At 33.9% G+C, this 24,408-nt stretch overlaps 1 protein-coding gene across 1 annotated transcript in view; it reads right to left on the bottom strand.

Annotated features, from left to right (window-relative positions):
* The window catches only part of CNTLN (centlein), a 200,530-nt gene that overhangs the window by 32,001 nt on the left and 144,121 nt on the right, over positions 1 to 24,408 (bottom strand). The window contains 3 exon segments of the mRNA XM_071581574.1: positions 790 to 887; positions 4,254 to 4,285; positions 4,288 to 4,419. Of these exon segments, the coding sequence (XP_071437675.1) occupies positions 790 to 887; positions 4,254 to 4,285; positions 4,288 to 4,419 (262 nt within the window).

Below are 24,408 nucleotides of genomic sequence, written 5' to 3'. Positions count from 1 at the left end.
TAATTTTAAAATCTGTTGGTGGAAAAATTCAGTTTCATTGTGAAACAGAAAATAAACAAGGCACACAATTTAACTATTTTTAAGCCCTAACTATTTTTGAAATGAACTAATTTCAGACAAATAAACTGCATTCTTTCTACAATTAAAAAAATTAGAATTGTTAGGGGAGTTAAATTCTGGGGCAGAAAGACATTCACAGATACAAAAATAGCTTTTTTACACTTTTTATAGTAATATAATTGAAGAACATTATTGTATCAAAGTAGGTAGAAAAAATCTCAGTTGCATACTTGACACTTTGTGAATTTCAAAACGAGTAGTAAACCTTAATCAATGCAAATATAAACAAATACAACTGTCTTTTTGAACTTTTATATGAATATAAGAGTAGCTATTTAATCTTGTTTAAGCATCTGAACCTTGACATCTCTCTTAGTCCCTAGGCAAAGAATTACTGAATTTGAAAGACTGTGTTTGACATTGCTGAGGAATTAATTTCACCTTACATCAAGGATAAAATACTCTACCCTAGAGTCTGAGTTTTGATTTAAGGTATTCTTATTGCAATACAGATACTGTAGTTAGTTAGTCACTTGTCAGTTTAAAAAATCCTACAACTTTGGCATGTACTGCTCTGGTTTCTCAAAACCCCTCTGTACCAGTCTGCAAGACTGCTATAAAAAGAATACAACATTCTCTTAAAAAAAACCTAAGAATGGTTAACATTGCAGCAATTCTACAGGCGCCACTGGGTGGCACCAAACACAATGGATAGAAGAGTGACCGTACTTTGCTTGTAGTTCCCGAATCCGCTCTTCTTTTTCCTGAACTTCGTTCTTCAGTGACTTGATGGTGGTCGATTGCTTAGTGATTTCATTATTCGATCACTATATTGAAAAATTTTAAAATACAAATAAAGCAGACTGGAGATGATAGTAGTCAACAGTAAATTTTTAAATAATGAGCTATGTAAACTTCCACGTATTCTATCAATGTTCTTAGAAATTAACTGGAGCTAAAGGAGCATTCTTACTTTCTAGAAACACTTAAGTAGAAGTATGTTCCTTGGAAAATAGGATAAAAATCAGTAATTTTCCATTGTTCTAATAATGTGTAATTAACAGATGTTCCCCAGGGTACCTGTAAGCCCAGTGCACCTATTAGCACCACATTTTTCTCTTGCATGAATGACATGGTCAGGTGAAAGGGTAACAGAAAAGTAAAACTGGACCTTTATTTGAATTACATCTTTAAATTATGTAGGTCTACAGCACAAGGGGTCTACATCTATATAGCAAGAATGTACAGTAATTCTCTTCATTATGTGCATTTAGAAATACAAGACAATCTATAAGAGTGGCTGGTTTTAGTCTCCTGAAATTCAAAACACAAGACAAAGTTGTTTCCATTTGTCTCCACAAACAAAAATTTTAAATTTCAGAAACAAGCAGGTAGGATCCTAATTTTCAAGGTTATGTAATTCCAGTGAAGGAGAATTATACAGTTGTTGGCCATTCCTCACTGTATACAGCAATAAGAAAATAGTGCCTCAATTCTTCCATGCAAAGATACATATCATCTACCCAAATTTAAATTCAGAGCAACTGAATCAGTCTACAGAAATAAAAATATGAAATTCAACTAAGTAGGCATCTTAGCAATCTGAGCATTTGCATTCAATGCCGTTGCTGAAAATGGCAGACGAAACACACCACACAGAGATTACAGAACTCCAAAAGATGTTACATACATGATGACACATACGTGTTAAGCATATGCATAACATATATATGTGCATATGTGCATACAGGTTGAGACACTGTACTACAGTTTTTTATTCACCATCTATAAACAATAAGCAAACAGATCAGACATGCTGTAAACAAAGATACTTAAGGAGAATTTCTCTGCTCAGTGCAGACTTTTAATGCCTATTAACATTAATGGGAGTATTGTACATAACTCTGTGCACCTCAAGGGGAGTATATATTCTTGTGTGCATTGTTAGATGTAAAATATTGTTCTTAATAACTTGTCTAGTCTATTTAGTATTATTATAATGTGAGATATAACCAGAAAATTGTTAAAATGATGTATGCTAGCAGAATATTACTGAGTTTCCTGAGACCTGCTCATGGAGGTTGAGCTTCATTAATGTAAAACACAGCACCCTGTTTTACATGGTTTATGCACCAGATATGAACTTGAATACTTGGGTGGGCCTCTGCATATGCTCAAAGGCAAAGACATATGCATGTGGTATTTTGCTTCCAAGCTCACCACCCACTCTCAAAACATTTCTTTCTATTGGCAAAGATACCAGGAGTCATTGTATAAAACATAAACAAATACTGCAAAGGCAGTTCTGTGGAAAAAAAAATTAAGTATCAAACTCAGGTACTTTTGAGATTTTCAGCTATAAGGAAAGCTTTAGCTGTTTACACATTTAGATATTTAGGAGAATAACTTTGTACTTCCTTTGTAACTAAGATAGATACTCTTGAACAATAGTTGACAACGTTTGCCAGATCCTACTAGAAATGACTTGCAGAACTTAAATTAGCCCTAAATAAGGTTAGGAATTTTAGAAACTTGATTTAAGTAGCTTTTGAGGCCCTTACAGTCAAAATGCTCATCCAATGCAGAAACCACTGAATTTATGCTATTACTCAGCATTTGAAGTCACAGACTACCTTCACCCTAAATACAGTTTTGCATATATGCTATATATTTTCCTTAAAAATCATAGAATCACAGAATGGTCTGAGTTGGAAGGAACCCCAGGGATCACTGAGTCCAACTCTTAAGTGAATGACCTGTAGGGGTGTAATATACCTTGAAGTCATGCTAGTATTTTTGACATCAGATTTATCCATGCTTCCTAAATGTTGCCTTTGCTACAGAAACAAAAAAATTCTTTATTCTTCATTAATTTATTTTGCTGTTCACATGTACCTGACAAACAAAGTAGGCTTATGTCATGGGTGTTATTCTCAGACTGTTTAAAAAGTAAATCCCCATTGCTTTAATTTTTCTTACTTATATAAAGCAGTTGACTATAAGGTTTCTGGATAATGAAGATACTCATCGAAAAGGTACAACCCTAATTAACCAAAATTACCACTCACCAGTAACAGAAGCAGATTAGTCAATCCTAAATCTAAAAACAGCACCGAAGAAGTCAGTGTGTATGGTTTCAATATCACTTTCTCATAATTACAATAGGTCAATTTATGTGCCTTTTCATGGCTACTCCCTATTGGCCTCATTTCTTTATCAATGCAACCTACCTTTACTAATCCTTGAATTTAGATGTTATGCATCCAGTGTGCTATAGCCAAGATCTGTAATACCATGATTATCATCAACAACTAAGAGGTCTGAGCATTACCCACATCTTGTGCACTAGCACAGCTAATCCAGTGTTTAGGGCCAGCATTGTTGCCCAGGTACCATGGCCTTTTCTGATCTTTTGGCAGACATCTTGCTACTGTGCCGTTTTCTTCTAACAGCAAGAAGTACCATTTTGACTTTTTCTCTTTCCTCTACTATTTAACAGAAAAAAAATGGAAAAAACAACTTTTGGGAATTCTGTTTCACATATATTTCCTCTAGTGAGAAGAGAAGAAGAATTAATATGTTTGAGCCATGCCATCTGCTGAGAAGGCTTTCAGAACAACACAGCCCAATATCTACACCATTCCCATGCAACAGAATCACTGGAGACTGAAAAATGACATCATTGATTATTTCGTATTTTTCTAACAGCTAATCTACAAAAATGCAATTTTTAAACAATAAATGTTTCTTTGAAGACAAAACCAACAGTGATATACAGGTAGTATAACACTGTAACAGAAGCCGCCCCATTAGATCAAATCCTTTGCTCCCCCTTCACGGAGTGCTGTTATGTTTGTCTTTCTTAAAGGAAGAAAAGAATCAACACAATACTCATTGAAGTCATTCCACAGCACCTTACAACAAGATGTATTTAATCATTGTGTGAAAACCCAGCAAGATGCCTTGTCTGGCCTATTTGATCTGCAAAAACTGTTTTAATTGCAACTTCTAGTTCTCCTGCCTACGAGTACATTTCTGCTTACCATCAAAGGCAATCTAACTCCTAAGTTGCTAATCATTGGCTAAGATACATAAATGATAGGTGCATGTGAGTATACGTATGTGTGCTTGACCCAGTTATGAACTACTGTTCATACAAATTATTCTCAGTGCTAGATAATCTGTTCTGTCACCTTTAGTTTGCACTGCAGCTGTTTCACCTTTAATCAATGTTCTTTGAAGGAACTGGTGTGGCTTCACTCTTGCCAGCATTTTGAGACAGATGTTCTCTCAACTTTAATTTTTCTTGTAAATCTTCCTTCTCCTGTTGCCACTTGGCCAGGTTGGAGGTCAACACCTGTTTTATAAAGAGAAAAAACAATCAGTTTCATCCTAAAAATATTTCTGCTTAATCATATGAGCCGCTTCTCTAGTTCAGAAATCAAGAGGAATGAAACAATGTATATTACCTGTAATTATATTGCAAAGCTGTAGGTTGAGTTCTCCAGTACAGGTAAAGATCATAATCAGCAGGAAAAATAAGTCAACTAACACGAAAACCAAGAATTTTTTTTTAAAGACAAAATAATTCAGTTTTGACTGAACACATCATTGTTTTTGCCTTGACAAGCAAAAATCATCATACAAACTGTAACTGTAGTTACTGTTGAAGTCTGTTTACCTAGAGCCTTTCTAGGATTCAGCACTTATTTCTACACAGGACTTGAAGAAATACCAGGGTGTCTCAGACACCAGTGTGTATTAAAGGTGGTAAAGTCAAATCTGTTTTAATGGTGACCACTATAAGCTCACTTGAATTGCTGTGTTTACAACTGCTACAAAATATATACCCTTCTCTTGGCTTTTATTTTGATATTTGCAGGGTTTGTAGAGGTTAAAGCAAAGTGGACCAGCTGCACTAAAGATCTTCTGGTTGGCTAGTCTTTACTCATGTGTTATTTCATCCCTTTCATATACATGCACTACAGCCAGAGAACCACATATTCCATAACTCTGACTCTAGGGCTGAAGTACTTAAGTGGTAAAAGACAAGCTGGAGCAGGACAGGATAACAGATGTTAGTTGTTTATTCCACTGGGTAGGTCTTACCACCCTATACTGCAGCCAAAATGCTTCTCATTTAGCAACATAAATACTAAGTCCAATTAGCAGGCAAGCCTTGTTAGGGATTTAGTTCAAATAAATATCATGAAAACAAACTCTCAGTCTTGTTGCACTTGACTGAAAATCATCAAGACTTATTCAATCTTTGTACCAATATATTTCACGCAACTCCTTATAAAGCTAATGTTTTAAATAATTGTTTTAATTTAAATAATATTGAATGTTGTTCTGCAAAAAAGGGAACAGAAATAACCTCCATGCTAGTGGTTAACTTTCACGAAACTGCAGTCAGCTGGAAGCCAACAATGGCCTAACAACTCTCTGCTCCTTAAAAGGGTAACTGCAGTATTATCTTATTATTCGAAGTAAGACTGTATTACTGTAGTTTAACATATGGAACAATTGTACAAAATAGTATTAAAATATATCCAAGTACAAAAAAAGGCACTTCCTTTGTGAAGAATTCTGATCAGAAATCAGAGAAGATATGACAACTTGAAATGACTAAATGTGTGCCTGATTATATGGTGGTCAAAAAAAAAAAAGGTAAAACAAATTTAAACACAGTATTCTATTTCCAACCAGTTAATTATTTAACTAAAAATTAGATTTTATACTGTTTGATGATACTACAAAAAACCTTTTCATATACATGTTTATATATGTATGTACTCCCATGCTGAATAATCTGAAGATCACATATATCCAAATAAAAGAAAAACTACCTATAGTCATATTTATTCCTACTAAAAATGACAAAAGAATGCTTGTAGATTTTGCATTAGCTTAAAAAAATATGAGTGTGAGAAACTGCATCCTGTATTTAAAGTTAAAACTTTAACAGTATTTATTTCACATTCATTCAGTGCACTTATTAAAGTTAATGGGCATTTTAAATATGTATCTCAGGTAAATATTGCTCTTAGTAAAGGGGTTAATCTTGCCATTCTCTTCTGAGTCTGCTGTCATTATTGAACAAGAAATAAATAGTGTTAATGTATTTTCTCATTGACTATTCCTTAATCTGATATTTCCATAATTAATACATTCTCAGATTAAGGGACAAAGAAGGCTACTTCAACAAGCAAAAACACTAGTTGTACAGAAAGACATAGTATAGAAAAATGTAAGGATTATGTTAATTTGTCTAGTAAAACCAATATTTCTACATGCAGAATTTCATGAATAAGTGTCTCTGTAATAAATTATTCATAAAAGAAAAGCAAAAAAAAAAAGCTAGATCAATATCTCTGTTTAAAACTAGAAATGCCCCCATATCTGCCCAAGATAGCTTGTGACTCTTAAAAGTTTCTTAGACTACTGCTGCTGACAATATACAATAGTTCTAAAATGTCATGATTGCACTGGCCACATTGTCAAAAATTTTAGTAAATATATTGAAAATGAAAAGGCCTACATGGGACAGGTGCTAAAGAGGACACCTGGTTGTAGAATTTACTTAAGGAGGCAGAAAAAAAGAATTTAAAGTAAGAATCTACATAAACTCAGAAACCATATCAGAACTACAGCGGTGAAGTGAAAGTATTATATGTACAACACAAACACCCACAATTTGCAAAAGCAGATAGACATGCAATTGCAATGAGAGATATCTAGAGGACTGCCTCTTAGTGCTTCTGTATACAATGTAAATGTGCTACTGCACTGATAATTTTACTGCATTACTCTTCTTTTTGCAATATATTGAATGGCTATGTGAAAGTCATATATACATCCATCTGGGATGCGAAAACCAGCCCCCCTGCCCTAGCAAGATATTCATGCCTGAAAGATATTCCTGGCATTTACTTACTTAAGAAGCAAGTTCATCACCCTGCTGTTCCTCACCACTTGCTATGTTTTAGGTCAAGTCTTTTGTTATTTTTTTTCTTTAGACACAGCAGAAGTTTTGTGTGTGTGCTACCATGCACACAAATCCTGAGTGACAGAGTAAAAAGAATTTACTCCAGGGGAAGAGGTCGCATGGATGAGGTAGAATCTTAAGCACCAGCTAGACCAGATGTTGAGAAAGGCAGGCTATCGCTGTTCCTCTACAATGTAGCAGCCCTTGCCTCCTGCACATCCTCCAAAGTGTTTTGGCTTAACAGATGTTTATGGGTTCAATGTTTTAACATCCATCTATCTTAATCTCCTTGCTCCTGGTATACCCATGACACTGCTCTGCTGTTCCCAAAGGAGTAAGTGATGAAAACTCAGTGTCAAACTTCCAGTGACTCAGCAAGGCTTTTTACCATAAACCCTCTGCTCAGAAAGACAGCCATGTGGAAGGCCCAGTGGATGAACACAGGAAGTTCCTGGAACAGCTTTTTCCCCTTGGCATCACAACCATACTGTGAGGGCCTTTGAGCTTCAGTGTACAGCAGTCACCCTCCGACTGAAACTGGCATGTGTGAAAATGACATTTTTGTTGGTCATGGCTGATACCGCACTGCCACCACTGTAAGATGACCCCACACATTTATATGTGCAAAATACACCATATGGAAAATATTTCTAGGTAAAATTATAAATCAGGATGTAAATCAGGTATTCTTGAAACCCTTTTTAGACAATGACATAATTTACTACTCATTTTGTAATTCTAATATGGCTAATACACGCAGACGTATAAAAATTCTATTTGCTATGAAGCTTCCCATCTTAAAATCATGGCAGATTAAAACATTGCAACGTCTGTAAGAAACTGACAGTTAACACACCGGTTTTCCTTTTCTCTGAGAAACTTTGCTATAGTAGGTAATAACCCTATAATGAGTTCCTTTTAAAAATTAACACGGCTTCTATGAAGGTTTTAAAGAGGAAGAAAACTTAAAACTGTTTTCTTACAATTTTAGCTTGATCATGAAAAACATAAAAATAAGTGGTAGTTGCTATACACATAAAACTAGAAAGAACTTTTCAAATCATATTTGCATTTATGTTGAAGGCACAGTTAGGTATTTATGATTTTACCTTCTCTATCAAATGTTATCACAACATAATGATAGACATAATTACAATATCAAAGAAAAATTTATTGTGTCAACTCCACTAAACTTGGACTTTACTGTTCTCAAAACCTTCCTTTGCCTAATGGGTCACAGAAAAAAAAAAGCAGCTAATGATTAATAACAATGGTATGTAGCAATCTGAAAATATGAAAAGATACGTACCAGACTAAAAAGCCAACTGTGCTGCATACTAAATGTAAATAATTCTAAATCCTCAAAGTTCCTCTGTTGCAAATGCTGTAAGTGGTTGATTACTTTAGTATTCTAGACACGAAGACAAAATATCAAACAGAAGTCTTTGGTGATTTAATATCCTATCCCTAAATTGAACCAAAGACCCCCTTGCCAAAGCAAGACAAGCTTCTAAAATGTAGAACTTATTTGTCATTTACTCTTTTGAAACTTCAGTAAAATCTATTCCATCACTTAGTTGTAATTTTTTTTCAGCCAAATGCAGTTCAGCAGCTGACTATTTCAGAAAATGTCAAATAAATGAAGGTAATATAGAGGACTTTTTGCCAGTGCTTTAGCTAGTTGTTAGACTTCAGTAGCCTTTAGAGACCATTAAGTACTCTTTGGCTAATTGGCCAATGGTAGATTAATCCTCTTTTTATTCTAGCAGCACTATTTTAACACCCTTTGCACTCTGTCAGTGTACTATCTGAATGACAAAATAATATTGTGCATGAATAATAAGCAGAAAAGTTAAATTAACATTTCATGTTTCACATGCCATACCTATGTGTCAGGGAAAAGTATCCTCTTTTAAAGCCGCTGACATTCAACTTTTTAAAATAATATGTTGACATCTTACTGAAGTGAATCTTCCTAAATACTGCTAATAGCCTATCAAAAAACCAAACCAAACCAAAACAAAAAAAACCCACAACTTTCCTTGAAGTGCAGTTGTCTGGTATAAATGAACACAGCTCCAAAGCACATAGGAAAGACAAGCATGATACTTGAGGTGTGCTATATTATTATGAGGCCATACTAAATACAGTTTGTAATGAACAAACCAGCTTTTAAGGATGTTTAAGGCACTGAAAATGTCAATCTCTCATGAAGTGTTTAAATTAGTTCCCAGAAGAGAAATACAGACATCAGCCTGCAGATAAGAGGTATATTTCTCATCTCAAGTATTTTACAAAAGCAAAACATTTGTTCTGTTGATAATGGTAACAGAATTGCAGTTCATCTGCTTTATAAAAGCAATGTTTACATTGCTGTTATCTCTACAGAATGGCCCTTTCACATACAAATTACCACATACAAATTATGAATTCAGCTATTTTTGAGAAAACAGTTGTAATCAGTAACAAAGACTCGTGTCAAAGGCTCTGAGTGTCTTCTTAACCATGGGCTAGTACTGATCAATCATCATTTATAAAGGGCTATTTACTGTATAGCACTTCATAAACAGAGGTTTTATTTGTAATTTTAATTCAGTTATTTTATAGTTACTTTACAGCTAAATTTATTCTGCAATGTATAAAAGCCTAGCATTGCAACATCTGGCTACAACAACTTATGAAATAATAAAAAGAAGGAAATCAATAAAATCAGTCAAGATAGATCCTTTTAAATTTTGTTTTTCTCTTTTTGTGTATAATAATAATATCACATAGATCAAGACCACAATATATAAATCTGTTCTAGAGAAACCCATAACACTCATTTATAAATGAATTGGAGTAATATATTCCAGGCCCAATCCTCCAAGAAATCCCCTTCTCCTAAACAAAAGACAAGTCCGAGTACAGAACTGTGCATTGTGCAACCAACGATTTTTCAAATGAACTATAGAAAATAAGAAAAAAACTTAGTAATAATATAAGTAATAGTTTTTAAGATGATGAAAATGTTTCCAAAACAAGTCATCTCTATAATGATTATGCCAATTCAAAGGTAAAGGTTTTGACCTGCAGCAACTCTATTTTAGCCTTCATTTTCTATCACTTTAATGTCATGTCTCTGTACAAGTAAACATTGCCATATCCCATGCCTAATTTCAGTACGTATTAAGAACACTATCTTGCTTTCATACTACAGCAGATGCAGCACTCCATCTGTCCTTGCAAATTTCAAAGGAATACAAGGACTACTAACTATTTATTTAACATCACTTATATAAGTAGTTTCATTATGATCAATTATATGGTCACAACTTTGTGATTTAATTTTTGCAGTGATTGAGTTTCCAATACACAGATGCAAACTGCCAGAATATACAGATGTGCAGAACATTGCCCATAAGGCCTTAACATTTCCAGATAAAAATTAAAGAACTTAAAAAATTAGTATTTCATAAAACTAAAAATATTCAGTATTATGTTATACTGTATCTTACATATTTATTTTAATTTATTTGAAGTATTAATACCTACCAGGCCAAAAAGAGTACAGTAAAATGTTTTACTACAAATAAATTAAAAATGACAATATAACCAGAGACATTTCACAACACCTTTGTCCCATCCAAAAATATCTCAGCTTTATAGCAAGAGAGTGGAGAAGACGTGGCTGAAGACCAAATCCAATGTTTTCATGTATCCACCATTGCAATTCAAATAAATACTAGTTACCTTGGGTGTTCCAACATGTAACATGCCTGTGCACATTGACTGATGCTATATACAAGCAAAGATCTCTGCTGTGTGAAACTTGCCCCAAGATTTCTATGGTTTTGTACTTAGCGGGGAATTGTCAACATGAGACATGGAATCTATGCAATCTTTTGTAGTTAGGATCAGGTTTTACTGCAATCTTTTTCAGGACTGCACAGTATTTATCTGATTTACACCAAACACGAGAGTCAGGATAAAGCTAGAAATTTGAATTTTTCATCTAGGGTCAGGGATAGTGCTTGCCATATTCCCCCTGCTTAATCTTAAGACATCTAAGCACTGCAAATGAACTACTTGCATGAGAGCCAGTCAGGGAATTGCACAATCCCTACAACTCATTACGAATTTAACAGCAGCAATACTAAGTATTCATATGTTTCAGATAACACATACAAATATGCTGCACTAAAACTCATTGGGGGAAAAAATTAATAATGCTTCCATCTGTTTTCTGTATAACTCACATAAAATAGAGAGAAACCAAAATGAAAATGCTATTTTAAAGACTGTTTTTAAACTTTCTTTTGATTTACCCACTTAGTTCCAGAGCATACAGCTTTATATCTTTAAAAATTGAAGTTAGTTTTAGGAGAATCTATAAACAAAAAAGAAACAAAACAGTTGAAAAAATGGTGAAATATTAATTTAACCTCTCCTCATTTCCATCTGTTTTAGAGAGTGAACCATTTTCAATTGAAATATTTCTGCATCTTAAACATAAATGGGTAGGAAATCTGTGTTTGTAGGGAAAACTTGTTCCATGTCTCATACTCCTTTTTATATATTGTTTTCCTTTGCTTAAATCTCAGATTTTCAACTGTTAAAGACCGTTCTGTTTCAACTTACTTTGAGGAAGTAATATGTTTTAAGACATAAGTTACTAAAATGTAGATTATATATATCTATTCTCTGAAGTTGCTTGCAATATTCAAGGAATAAAATGTATGAAATAGCTTTGTGCTTAGTTCTATACAATTATTTAAGAATCTCATTTGTAAGTCCTTCAGATACCAACAGAAGCTGAAAAAGTGTTCTCAGAATGTTTTGGTTTTTTTCAATGTAGACAGCTGTGTAGGAGAAAAAAAATTTAAATAAGAACTGCATTAACAAATTTAGGTAATAGAAAAGTTCTATGTTCCCATAGAGCAGAAAACACATAGAAATAAACAACAAAGAGTTGGACAAAAAATGTTAAGCACCTGTAATTTTCCGAGTCACATAAAGGTGATATTGTAGAAATATTTATTTATCACTTGCATTTCTATATAAGAAAATGAAAACATATTGCTAGCTATTTCTGAGAGGCATGAGAAATCTGATGACAGACATTGTGAGGAGGATGCAAAGACAGGAATATTTTTCAAAATAATGAACTGCATGTAAAAATTACCACTACGACGTACTGCATATAAATTGAGGTGGTAATTCATCCCTGGATTCTTGTAAATGAACCCCCACAGTCTTATCTTTAATTTGTAATTTATGTTATCATTGGAACCCTTGCAAAAAATTACAGACATAAATGAACAGTTTAGGGTCAAATACTCCTTACATGACTTATTAAATGTCTGAAGAGACCATCACAAGAAAAAGCCACGTTTTCAGTCAATGTATAAAGTCAAATATACTTTACCTTTATCATTATTATCATTAATAAGATTACTTACTTGGGCAATCAGTTATTTTCACATACATGAACAGTTTGAGGACAGCACTACATTTGTGCCTAAACCCTGCAATTCTACATCCCAACTTGAACCAGACCTACAGTTGCGGTCCTTTAGTACTTTCCTCATTCTCTTCTGCTTGCTTCACCAAGAGTATAGACAAAATCCCACATTTCTCTTTGGTGTACACAATACCCTAAGTACCACAGGACTAAATTTGAATCTACAGATAAAACTGTGGATAGTTCAGCCACCAAAAAGCAAATCCTTTTCCAGGGCCTGTGAATCTTGTGAGATGTTGTGGCTAGTCACACAGTCTCTACTGCTAAGAAAGGAAGTGAAGCTCTTGGCACAGTAGGCATCACAAGTAGTGTAGAGTGATGCAAAATAAACTGAATATGACACAAGGTATAGGAACAATTAATGATTACCTTATTAATTCCCAAGTAAGCTTTTAGGAAACCAAATCAGACTGTGCAAAGCATTAGCAAGAAGGCATGTTCTATCTCCTCTAGCAACAACTGAGTCCATGAGGTTCAGGCACTTCAGGGAAATGAACATGGTGGCAAATCCAAAAATCTCTTCCCTTGGGTTACCAAGGACAGTATATCAGTAGGCCATAGAATCCCGTGAACCAGCACTCATTGTCTGCAACAAAGAGGGATCTAAAGCAGAGAAAAATCAGGGCAATTCCAAGGAGGGAATGTTGTAGACAAATATTTTTTAAAAGAAATCTCAGGTGTAGTTCCCTGTCTCAGAAGTAGTCTTAGCTGTAACACTTTCCTTTTTTAATGTTGTTAAAGATGCCTTAGCTCTTGACTCCTATTCCTTTATGCCTAGAAAGATGAAAGAAAAAAAAGCTACAAAGATGTCTTGGTGTTGGACAGGTAAGAAAAAAGGGTCAGAAAGGAAAGTGGTGCTTTGCAGAAGACCTAACAGCACTGCACTGGTGATGAAGATTCCTCTTCTGAAGTCTGGAGCAGTTTCAGAAGAACTCTAGCATATGCTTTTTTCTGACATTGCTCCTTGAAAATGTGGGACCTATTGCTACGGTCCTTCTTTCTGCAGTCACTAATAAACCTTACTAGAAACCAAATAAGCTGCTTGGAGGAAAAGGTGAATTTTGTGTCCATCAGTAGAACTTTCTAAGGACTAGCTGCTAGCTCTGTGGTTCAAACTCTTCAGTATTAAGATATCTTTCCTGTGCTGGTTATTTTAAAAAAAGACTTTCCATTTGAGAATGAGGGCAAAAAAAAATTAATTGCTAAAAGAGAAATGCAATGAATTCAAGAGTAATTCAATGTAGCACATGTGCAAAACAGTGTAAGAAGACTATTCCTGAAAATTTTGGTTTAACTACAGAGAAGATTCTCCTGGCAGCCTTCTGCAATTCTTTCAGAGAGAAAATTTTCCATATATATACATAGTCTTTCTTGCAAAATTAAATAAATTCTCCTTAAAGGAAATGGAAGTTCAAACTAACCACTAGCTGTTTTAAATAACCTTTTATGATGGGAAGCTGGGTACTACACTCCTTCAGTCTGGACCACTAATCTGTTATTTTATAGATCTCACTAACTATAGACATTCAATCTTTTCTCACAGTTTATATGTTCAAAACTTACTAAAATTCTTGTTCCTTTCTTTCCATACATTTATTTTGGGTGTGTGGCACCCAAACCAGGATACAATATTGCACAAAGTGCCTTGAGACTGCTAAGTAGCACAATAAATGTCCTCTGTAAGAAATAGTGCCTGACAAGCTGACAATGGCTCTGCTACAAGCTGTGGCCTTCATACCATGAAGTACCATCTTTGTGTTTTAAGAAACAGACAATAGTATTCCCTCAACCTGTGCATCTTTGCAAATTAAACACACATATCCACAAGACAAAAACCTCATTAAAAAAAACCCGAAAACCAACCAACCCAAAATTCAATGTAGTAAAATTCTGACTTTTTCTACACCTTATTGAGTTTGCATCTCATATATATTAGTCTTGTATAGGGAGGGGTAACATTTAAAAATAAATGCATAATATGCGCAGATATTTTTTCATGTCCAACAACAACTGTTTCCCTTTGGGTTTACTGTGTTTTTATGTACAAACATTGGAAAAAACATTTGAAAAGGTAGAGAGAAAGAACATTTCAATGGTAATTCAAAAGTGATATTTCAATTAAATATCGCTTTTGTCTTATGGGATTCAAACTACAGAAATTATCTTAGCAAAATAAAAGAAAATCCTTGTTATATTTGGAAAACAAATCCCAATACAGCCAAACTCAAAACTTTCACTTCCATAAAACCTGCTTCTTCTTACTTTAATTAATAATTGATTTTTAAATCAAATATGCAGATACTTTAAAAAATATTTTAATGTTTCAAAGTGAAAAAATGTTAAAAAATAGGAAAATAGGCTTATTTTAAAATTGTTAATGTTATAACTATTTTAGAAAGCCAAAATGAAAATTAAAAAGTGCAGCTTTTTGGGTCTTTTTATACTTCAATTTTTTTTAATGAGAAGGTGCTACATTTATTTGCTGATAAAAGCAAGTCTATTGCTGAAACACTTCCTATAAAAAATGTCTGGAAAAGTGATATTTAAACCTTTACAAATAGATAAATAGTATGTGGAAGTTTGCTTTTTTAATATATATCTTAGCTTTCAGTGTTTTTTACACGACACACTGTTGATACTACCAAAAATGCGCAGTCCCTTATCAACCCTAAAGAAAACATGTAATTATCAGTATTTTGACAGTTTTATTTGTAGAAACAGTCACACACCCTTTCTGACCACTGTTGCTTAATGAGATCTTAATGACAAACGGGAGCATCTCTGCATGCAAAGGGAAGCAATAAAAGTTAAAATTCTTGAGAAAATCCAAGTAGAGTTTCCTGCTTGCAGCTGTACAGGAATCATCACTGTGCTACAAACAAAACAAAAATTATAGACTTGCAATGCTTAGATCACTTTCACTGACTTAAAGTCTTGTTCTCCCAAGTGATTTTAAAACCTGAGAAAAACAGCAGTATGATTACACTGTACAGGGTGTTCCTAGTGATAATCTTACTTTCTTCAACATCTAACAGAAAACATAGGCAATTGTTTTAACAAATACCACTTGGCTGACCTAGAAGATAGGACGAAGAAATAAGAGTCACGTCCAATTCCTCATGGATTCCCAGCTTTGATCCTGTTTTTCACACAGTTTACCTTATGAACATGATCCAAGTGACATTTCACAAATTCCTGGATAAATGTTGCTACACTCTGCCAGCAGAGAGACTGGCTGTGTCATGCACAGATCAATAACAGTGCTGTTTTTCATCAGACTCAAAATCAGAAGTGCTTCATCTGGCAAAAATCATGGCCCTTGAGGATCTGACATATATAAAATTAATACTGTAAATAGGATGTCTACTACAAAAACTGCTAGTGTAAAGACAAGTATAGAGATACACAGCTGAGTATATGTAAATAGGAAAATACTTATTTGTATATATAAAGAAGTTTTTAACTCCTATTTATGTGGCGCCTCAAGAATATCACAAACCAGCAGCTGAATAATAGAAATGAGATTAAAATTTTATGATTCCTGAAAGAGAAATAAAAACACAGGACAAAGCAATGCTCACAATCTTTGCAGGAATTTAAAAGAAAATGAAAGTATGCTTTGAACTGTGCACAATAACATCTGTGATAGCAGACTTCAATAAAATACACTCTAAGCTATATATAATGCCTTCTTATCAAAATTATGTTCATTGAAAACATGATTGTATCTTCTTCAGAGTAACTACTCAAAGTAGAAGTCTTGAGACTCTAAATCATATACTACCTGTAGTTTCAGTCTTCAATACAGAGTTCCCTAAAGAAAAAACTGAAATTAATGTCTCCTACTGCTTAGTTTTCCTTGTGATTATCTAACTTTGGCAACAGCATTTGTAAAATGTATATCTTTAAGTATATGCAGATTTTTAATTGAAATTATGTTCTAGTAGAATGACTTTTCCTCCTTTTTCTTATAGTAAATTTAGTTTTCTTTTTTTCTCCCAAAGTTTATGTTGCAAACAATACTTGGAAAAATAAGTATTTTTATTCTTTTGAAGCCAAGCCTTTGACAAAATATCTCTGCTTCACTCTTTTATCAAGATTTTGCCTAAAAAAAATTAAAAAGTTTTTCCTTTAAAAACGTAATTACTACCTCACTGTAAAACTGTTCTTTTTATGCTCAAACCTACTGGTAGAATATGAAAGAACTTGTAAAACAAAAATCATAATTTATCTTTTCCTTTTCTGACTATTCCTTGTCAAGTTACATATTACCTAAACTACAGAGGTTTAGTCTTCTCTCAGCTCTGCAATCGGCAATGTTAAAGGGTTGTACAGGACTAATGCAATCCTAAATTCTCTATACATTACCCCATGACAGCTATTTTTCCTTCTGTGCATATCCTCTGCTCAAGACTAGTTCTCTTGAAATGTTTCTGTTGCACACTGCGGAATATGCATTTCCTTTGGTTACTTCCTTTGTTACAGTATCTATTTACCCTGTGACAAGACTATGTATGTATGTCTCGAGTTGTGATGTCTTCTTCCCCTGCCTCAGAATTTCTCTTCCTTATAACCTGATGTTTGAACGTCATTATAACACTCCTTCTTGGCTTAAGGTACATCCTTCTAAAACAGTGGTTTGACATATCTTAAATTTATGCATCCATGTTTACATCTTTTTTCCACAGACCTAGTAAACTCATTTTGGCATTCATTACAAAAATACTGTTGCCCAGCTGAGCTCTATAAAGTACATGCATTACTTCCATCAGTTCTTCGGATAAATGGACAGTGTTAATGAAGTTGAGAACATACCTTTCTTTTTATACTTCTCATTAATTCAGCTCATGCCACTCAACACATCTTCTCTCTTCCTGTCATTTTTTCCATGCTTCCTATAGAACAGACATATTATTTCCTTAAGAAAGTCTCTGCCTAATGCTAACCACAAACAGCTGATTTCTCTAACTCTTCCCTTTTAGATTAATTGTCCACTGACTCCAACTGGCAATGGCCAATTACAGTCACATAAAAATTATAGATCTCATATCTGGTATGATTCTATCTTATTTGAGTCTTTAGATATTTTTTAATCTTTGCTAGACTGCAGACTCTGAAAGAATTTTTTTTTTCTTAGATAGTTAAACTTGAGTTAACTGTTAATCTCCTCTCTGAAAATCTCACGTTGTTCTCTGGAATGCTGTATTTTCAAATCCTTCTCATAAGTCTTAAAATGTTTTTTACTTCATTTAATTTTTTTCTCGATTCTGCATATCAGAACCACGTAGATTATTCTAGGAGCAGTCAAATCATGCCAAACGAAAGAAAACATATTCTCTCTGCTTCTATTTTATAGATTCCAGTTTATATATTCAAGGACTGTACCAGTGATTTTCACAATGGCAACGGGAGTTCATAGTCAGCTTATTACCTACTAGGACTCTCGTTTTTCTTCAGAGTCCCTAGTTCCCATGAGACAGCCATTCAGCTTCACTCAACATGAACTTGAGCAATGTATTGGTTTTCATTATGATGTAATGATTTCCTCATTAAAAACACTGTGAGGTCACAATGATCTATACTTTTCAATCAGACTCTGGCAGATGATTGAAAGCTTAGCCTAGTTGTGAATGACTAAAGATACCCTCTTGCACTGGCTTGGATTTTTTAGATTGCCACTAATTTTTAAAAAATGATTGAAAGATTTTAGCCCTAAAATAAACTGCAAAAAGACTGCCATTTATTTCACAGTATATCCAGAAAGAATATGTATGAAAGGTGTAAAACATTATCTTGGGGAAAAAAATAATGTTATCATTCATGTGAGGGATCAACTGAAAAATTAATTTCATGGTATGTGAGACTCTGAGATAGTGAAAATGATTAAGTGGTACTTTTATGCACCAATTTAACCTTAAGGCATGAATTGAGATATTGAGTCTAGACTGTGTTCCATGTAGCAGTGCTTAGCTCCAATCCAAATACTAAGTAATACCAAGTGTGACGAAGATAATTTTCAGAATTTTATTTCCTATTTAAATTTCAATAAGCAATGGCCATTGTACAGGGGCGCACAACAAAAATCAGTGTATGTGCTTCTAAAACTTCTGATGCTTTCAGTTAACAGAGCCATTTTTGCAATCCCATGACCCTGCTCATCTAACTTCTTAGAAAATCCAATTCCTCAAATAAAGAACTGCCTTTTACCAATGCTCCTAGTACATGCACCTACCTTGCTAACCATACTGAGTACTCTCTTCCATGAATCTTATGTTCTATATCTTCACAATGAGGAAAATTTATTTAACAAATTAGGAAGGAGCAAAGGAAATAGAAACAGGGTAAAAGGGAGAGTGGAGGGGAATCAACACACTTAATGTTCACAGTAAGAAGGAATATAAAATTATCTCCCCAATTTCTTGTGAGCCTTGAAAACTTTTCATAAGAACATGATCAGGAAAACATTTATTTTGGCTGGGAAAGAGAGAAAAGAGGGACCGTTAGGTAAAAAATCCAGCATGAAGGCAATTGCAACCCAAACTGGTTTACTGTGACAATCTATTAGAGAAAACTGGACTGCCAGAGCTGAAATGTAATCTCTTGCCAACACACAAATAATTATTTCCAAATCAATGAACTTTCTTTGAATGCGATTTGATGGTGAATAAATATTCTCTGGCAAAACTATATATTACCTATAGACCTTTACTTAGTGGAGGAGGTTCAAGAATCCAGTCAAGCTTTATGCTTAACTTTATCTAATGGGCAGATGACAGTGAATTCAAGATGTTCCTGTGAATTCACAAGATGATCCTGTGAGCACAAAACAAAATCCTATTATTACAGTATTTGTTGAGCTTTTCCAGGTCTCAAATTGTATCATATTCAGCAAATTTTGTGGGGAAAAATGCAAATTGAGTTTAGTTTTGAATGGTGATTTTTTTCCTAATAATAATGCTCAAGAGAAGTTAGATCAAATCACACAGAAGGTGAAAAAAAATAAGCTACATAACCCAGGAAAATGATAATGTAAAAATTTCAGGATAGTATCTTCCAGGATTTATTTCAATATATGTACAAGTATGTTGTATATTCTCTATATATGTTCTATTAATATATTATTAGATATAAACACATTATATATGCTTACAGATATGTACACTACCTCTGCTTGTAACATTACAAGAGCATGCTAATTCTTTTGATACAGGTTCTTTCTTCTAATGTAGAATACCTTTCAGGATTTTAAATGATATGGCAATATAAATTGCACTGATTGTAAGTATGTTGTCTGAAGTTCATGTAGTCTCCAAAATGTTCTTTTGCAATATATTTTTCTAGAATTTACCTGTCTCTAAGTTATTTCATTTTCACAGGAGTATAAGTCTCACAGTACTATTTCATGCCAACTGTTCTCTTTAATTTATGAATGAGACTCATTTCCTACATGCAATGTGCTTTGAATGCTGTTCATCAATAATGCAACAGGTCTATTGTAATTTTTCTTCAGAGATCAATATAAATGCAAAAGCTACTTTGCTTTATTGTTGTTTCATAATAACAGCAAATTTCACAATAAATATATTTTACAGTGCAGTTCTGTTAATGAAACTGACTTCAGGAGGCTGTAAGCATTCAATGCAGCAAACTATAAAAATAATTTTAAAAAATTTGAAGTAGAGGCATTTTAAAAGGTCAGTTACTTTCATGTTTACCCTTGGCAATTTCTTATTTTATTTCCAAGTCAACTTCAGCAGCAATCAGTGGTTAGAGGAACTATTTCATAGAGATTTCCTCATTTAGTAACCAAAAGTCTGAACAAACATATTTAACTAGCTGGTTGTGTTTCATTCCAGGCTGAATTTCAGAGTAGGACTTGAAAGGAGTGAATTCAAGTCTCAGAGAGTCACAAAGCATTTTCTCTCTCTGTTTCCAGCCTTTATAAGAGTGACTGCATAGCCTGATTTTTTATTTATTAGGCTCAGCAAAGCTTTAATAAAACTACAACAGAGAAGAATCTAATCTTCTCATTATTTTTGATTCAAAGCCTTCAAAAATTACAAGCAGGGCCCAGAAATTGAACTTAAATTCTAAAAAAATTAAAGTTTGAAGTACAATACAGACAATTTTTCCTATCTATGGATAATCATAGAATTGCAGAATCATAGAATCATGTTGCTGCTCAGGCCAGGAACAATGCGGTGAGTCTTTCACGAACACATAGTTTGGGGGTGTGTTTTCAGCTTTTAATTATCTACTGTACCTGCAAACAGGTCTCTTCAAGGCACATATATACAAAGGTAGTAGCAGTGTTGATCTCAGCAGTAAAAACCAGAATTTACACTCAATCAGATTTTCAGAAGACTTCAGCCTAATGCTGACACATAGTTTAGTTCAATTATTAGACAAGCCTCTGCTATCTTAGATTGCATTTGCAAACTCTGGAAAGGTCAGGCATTTTATCCTTCTTTATCATACATTTATCCCTTCTGGTTTACTTTTTCATTGCTGCCTTTTAAGAAAAAGTAGAATAGAAAATTTGCTGGTTTGATTTTTAAATATTTTTGAGAAACCTTCATTACTTCTTTTTGAATATTATGCTCAAAGATTACAGTTCCCCCAAATTAACCTAAACTGCTCTTATTAAAAGCAGTTAGGAAAAGATTATCTATATCCTCCTAAAGAAGGGAAGGGAAAGAAATCATGATTCTCTGGACATTTTTGGGAACAGAATTTCCTAAACTGCTTCACAGAATTCTTTGATTGTTTCATTAGAATTTGTGCCATAAGTGGACAGCTGCAGAACTGATTTTGCACCAAGTTTGGCAAAAGTGTTTAAAACGGTGTCTGTAAAGGGTTTCTATTTTTAAGACAGACGAAAGTAAGAAGTTCCAGACTTAAGTGTGCCCTGTAAGAATGGCAAGGGACATTGTTTAACAGAGCAGAAATAATCTGAAATCTTACAAGATCTTTTCTTATCTATTAAAATATAAGGCCATTACAGCATTTCTGTTTTTACCTTTTTTAAAAATACTTGTATATATGAAAGCAAGATTTCCTGCATATACTACTGACGTAGCAGAAATTTCTTGCAAATTTTATTTGCAAAAATAAATATTTATCATTAACTTAGAATTCCCAATTTTATTAATTATAGAATTTTTTATAAAAATTTATCACTCAGATGTTCTGTGGGTATGATTAGTCCTATCTTATGTACAAAATGAGAATTATCTTTTCATCGTACTAGAGGACAAAAAAGCTCAACACTTCATATAAGAAAAGATGACACTAAATGCAGAAGCTCTTTTATGAGCTTAGTAAAAATGCACAAATGCTCTGGAGTATTTCCATGTACAAGCAGTCAAAAACACAAACCCAGGAGATGTGTAAAAGTATTTTGATAGGCAGCAATTGGATATGTCTACAAGAATTTCTAACTGGAAAATATTTATATAGAAAGTCCACAAAATCTGTGCAAGTAATTACACATTTTCTGCAATAAAGAAAAATGAGGAAGTTTCAAAAGCAGTTTTATCTTATTGCAAGATAATTACAAAGAGCATTCAGTTTATAATTTCATGGTTATTCTGAAAATTTGCTTTATGGAAACCACAGACATGCAAAAAAATTGTTACATAACAATACATCTTTAAAGAATGAAAAATCTCTTCAGGAAAACTAGAGTCTAAGTGGGATCTTTGTATAAATATTACTTAAGGTCAACAATTTACAATGCATCTAGTTCTGTCTTTGTTTCAGTATAATTGAATAACACTAAATTGGCTAATTTACTCATGTTTGGGTACCGTAAGAGGAGTGAAGCTGCGGTGCTGATTTTGCAGATGCAATACCAAAATCTGAAATGTCATCAGATACTATGGTCAAAAAATACAAAAATAGTCAAAAGAATACGTAATGAAAGCCACAGCATTAAAGAATAAAAAGGTTCCTTTAGCGCTTTACTTTTCTGCTTTTCATGCTCATACCTTTCCGTGCTTGAGATAATCTACTAAATAAACAAACTACAAGCTCAGGGGGGAAGTTCCCTTAAAATTCAAAGAAATAAAAAAATCAAATAGCTAAAATAAAGTTTGGATGCATATTTAAAATAGCGTCAGAAGAAAAGTGTAGTGTGAGTTACAGTTAAAATGTGCAGAGGCTTCTAAAAAGCAAATAGCTCTCTACCCCAGCTCAGCAAAAACATAGTGATATTGATGCATTAGGACTTTATATATTTGAATATATGTATATATTTGTAGATTTGTAGATTTTTATATAGCTGAATAAGTTTCTTACATTTAGCAACTAGCAGTTTCTACCTCTGTGCTACATTCCGGAATTTCTGTGCTAATGCCAAGATAGCTGCCAGAACATCATGTTTGGCACGCAGGTACCAGGACTAGAGTAAGAAGATACTTGTTTAGTCAAACAAGTTGAAGAACTAGGGACCTTGGAAAAGCTCCAAAAAGGGAAAAGTGGTGTGAAGATGATGAAGGTGAAGAAGCAAAGGGTCTTGAGACTCCTGACTCAAATCCAAGGAGGCATGCCATGGGGCAGGTCTGGAGGAGGTTGTGAGGTGGCACCAGAATGGACAGTTCTTGGATTGGATGTGACCTTTAGTTATGGTAACTAAGTAGTGTTATAAAATTAGTAAGCACCCCTATGCATAGTGCACACTTTGTCACCTACACCCACATGCTGCGTGTGTACATACACCACGTACTTGAAAATACTTATTAAAGAACTGCTTTCTACCTCACATATACTAATGTTGTCTCAAAAAGCTTTTTCCTAAATTTTAGGCAACAATATATCCACAGGAATGCACCCAAAAAACACGTTTACTTAAGCTTTCACACAAGTCTCTTCAAAGGATCTGTCAGCATTTGACTGGTCAACTTGTTCTTACTCTGAGATTCAGGTTTCCTACTGAAGTAGACACAACCACTTTGCAAATACCCGTGGCATTCCATTAAGAAATGCAGCTTCTCCTGTGACATAACCGGAGAAACACTGGAGAACTTATGAAAATGATCCTATGGTACCTTTAAGCAGTGGACCTGTGAATAGCCTTGACATGAATAAGCAAAGCACTAGCGACTTCTTATTCAATATACTTCGTCTGGTATTTTGCAACAAGAATGACAGTACATAAAACTAATTATAATTACTGTGTTGTAGGCAATAAAAACACACTTTTTATAAGCAGTCAATGATAGAGATGAGGGGTGCAGAGGAATAAACCTTAGGAAAAAAAACCTGGATTTTTCCAATTACTTCTTTCAAATGCTACTTTTAGAAACTAAGAAAATAGTAAATACCATTGCTTCTACATAAAGGATCTGGTCTAGCTGTCATTTCTATGCAACCACAGCAAAATCTAGCTACTGTACCTCCATATGGATGGTCTTGCCTCAGTGTTAATGTGAACCTTCAGAGAACGCAAGCCTTGACTCTTACATGTGCAGTCACTTTACAGTATTTTTTTTTAGAAAAATGCAAGGAATTGTTTTTGCAGAAATGAAACAAAGCCAGAAATCTACATTACTGCAAAGCACTTATAAGGCCAAACAAAACCAGAACTGGAGTCCAGAATTTTGAACTCAAGAGCAGACAAATATACATGTACATAAATGTCTGTGCAGATCTTCAAGAAAAATACACAATACCATGTATTATATTCTGAAAATCAACAGATGCCACACAATCCTTAGGTTGCATGAACTGTAAAATCTGTCTCAAAATGAACATCTGGAACATTTAAATCTAGAGTCGATCTTCTAGATTCCTTGGGGATTATAATGAAAGACTGACTGCACAAACATCTGCCCTTGTCTGCTAAAGGATTTATTTT

This window comes from Pithys albifrons, chromosome Z, assembly GCF_047495875.1.
Source record: "Pithys albifrons albifrons isolate INPA30051 chromosome Z, PitAlb_v1, whole genome shotgun sequence".
In the NCBI taxonomy this organism is placed as follows: Eukaryota; Metazoa; Chordata; class Aves; order Passeriformes; family Thamnophilidae; genus Pithys; species Pithys albifrons.
The sequence above is the reverse complement of the archived record's forward strand: the minus strand, read 5'-3'. Positions and strand labels throughout refer to the sequence as shown.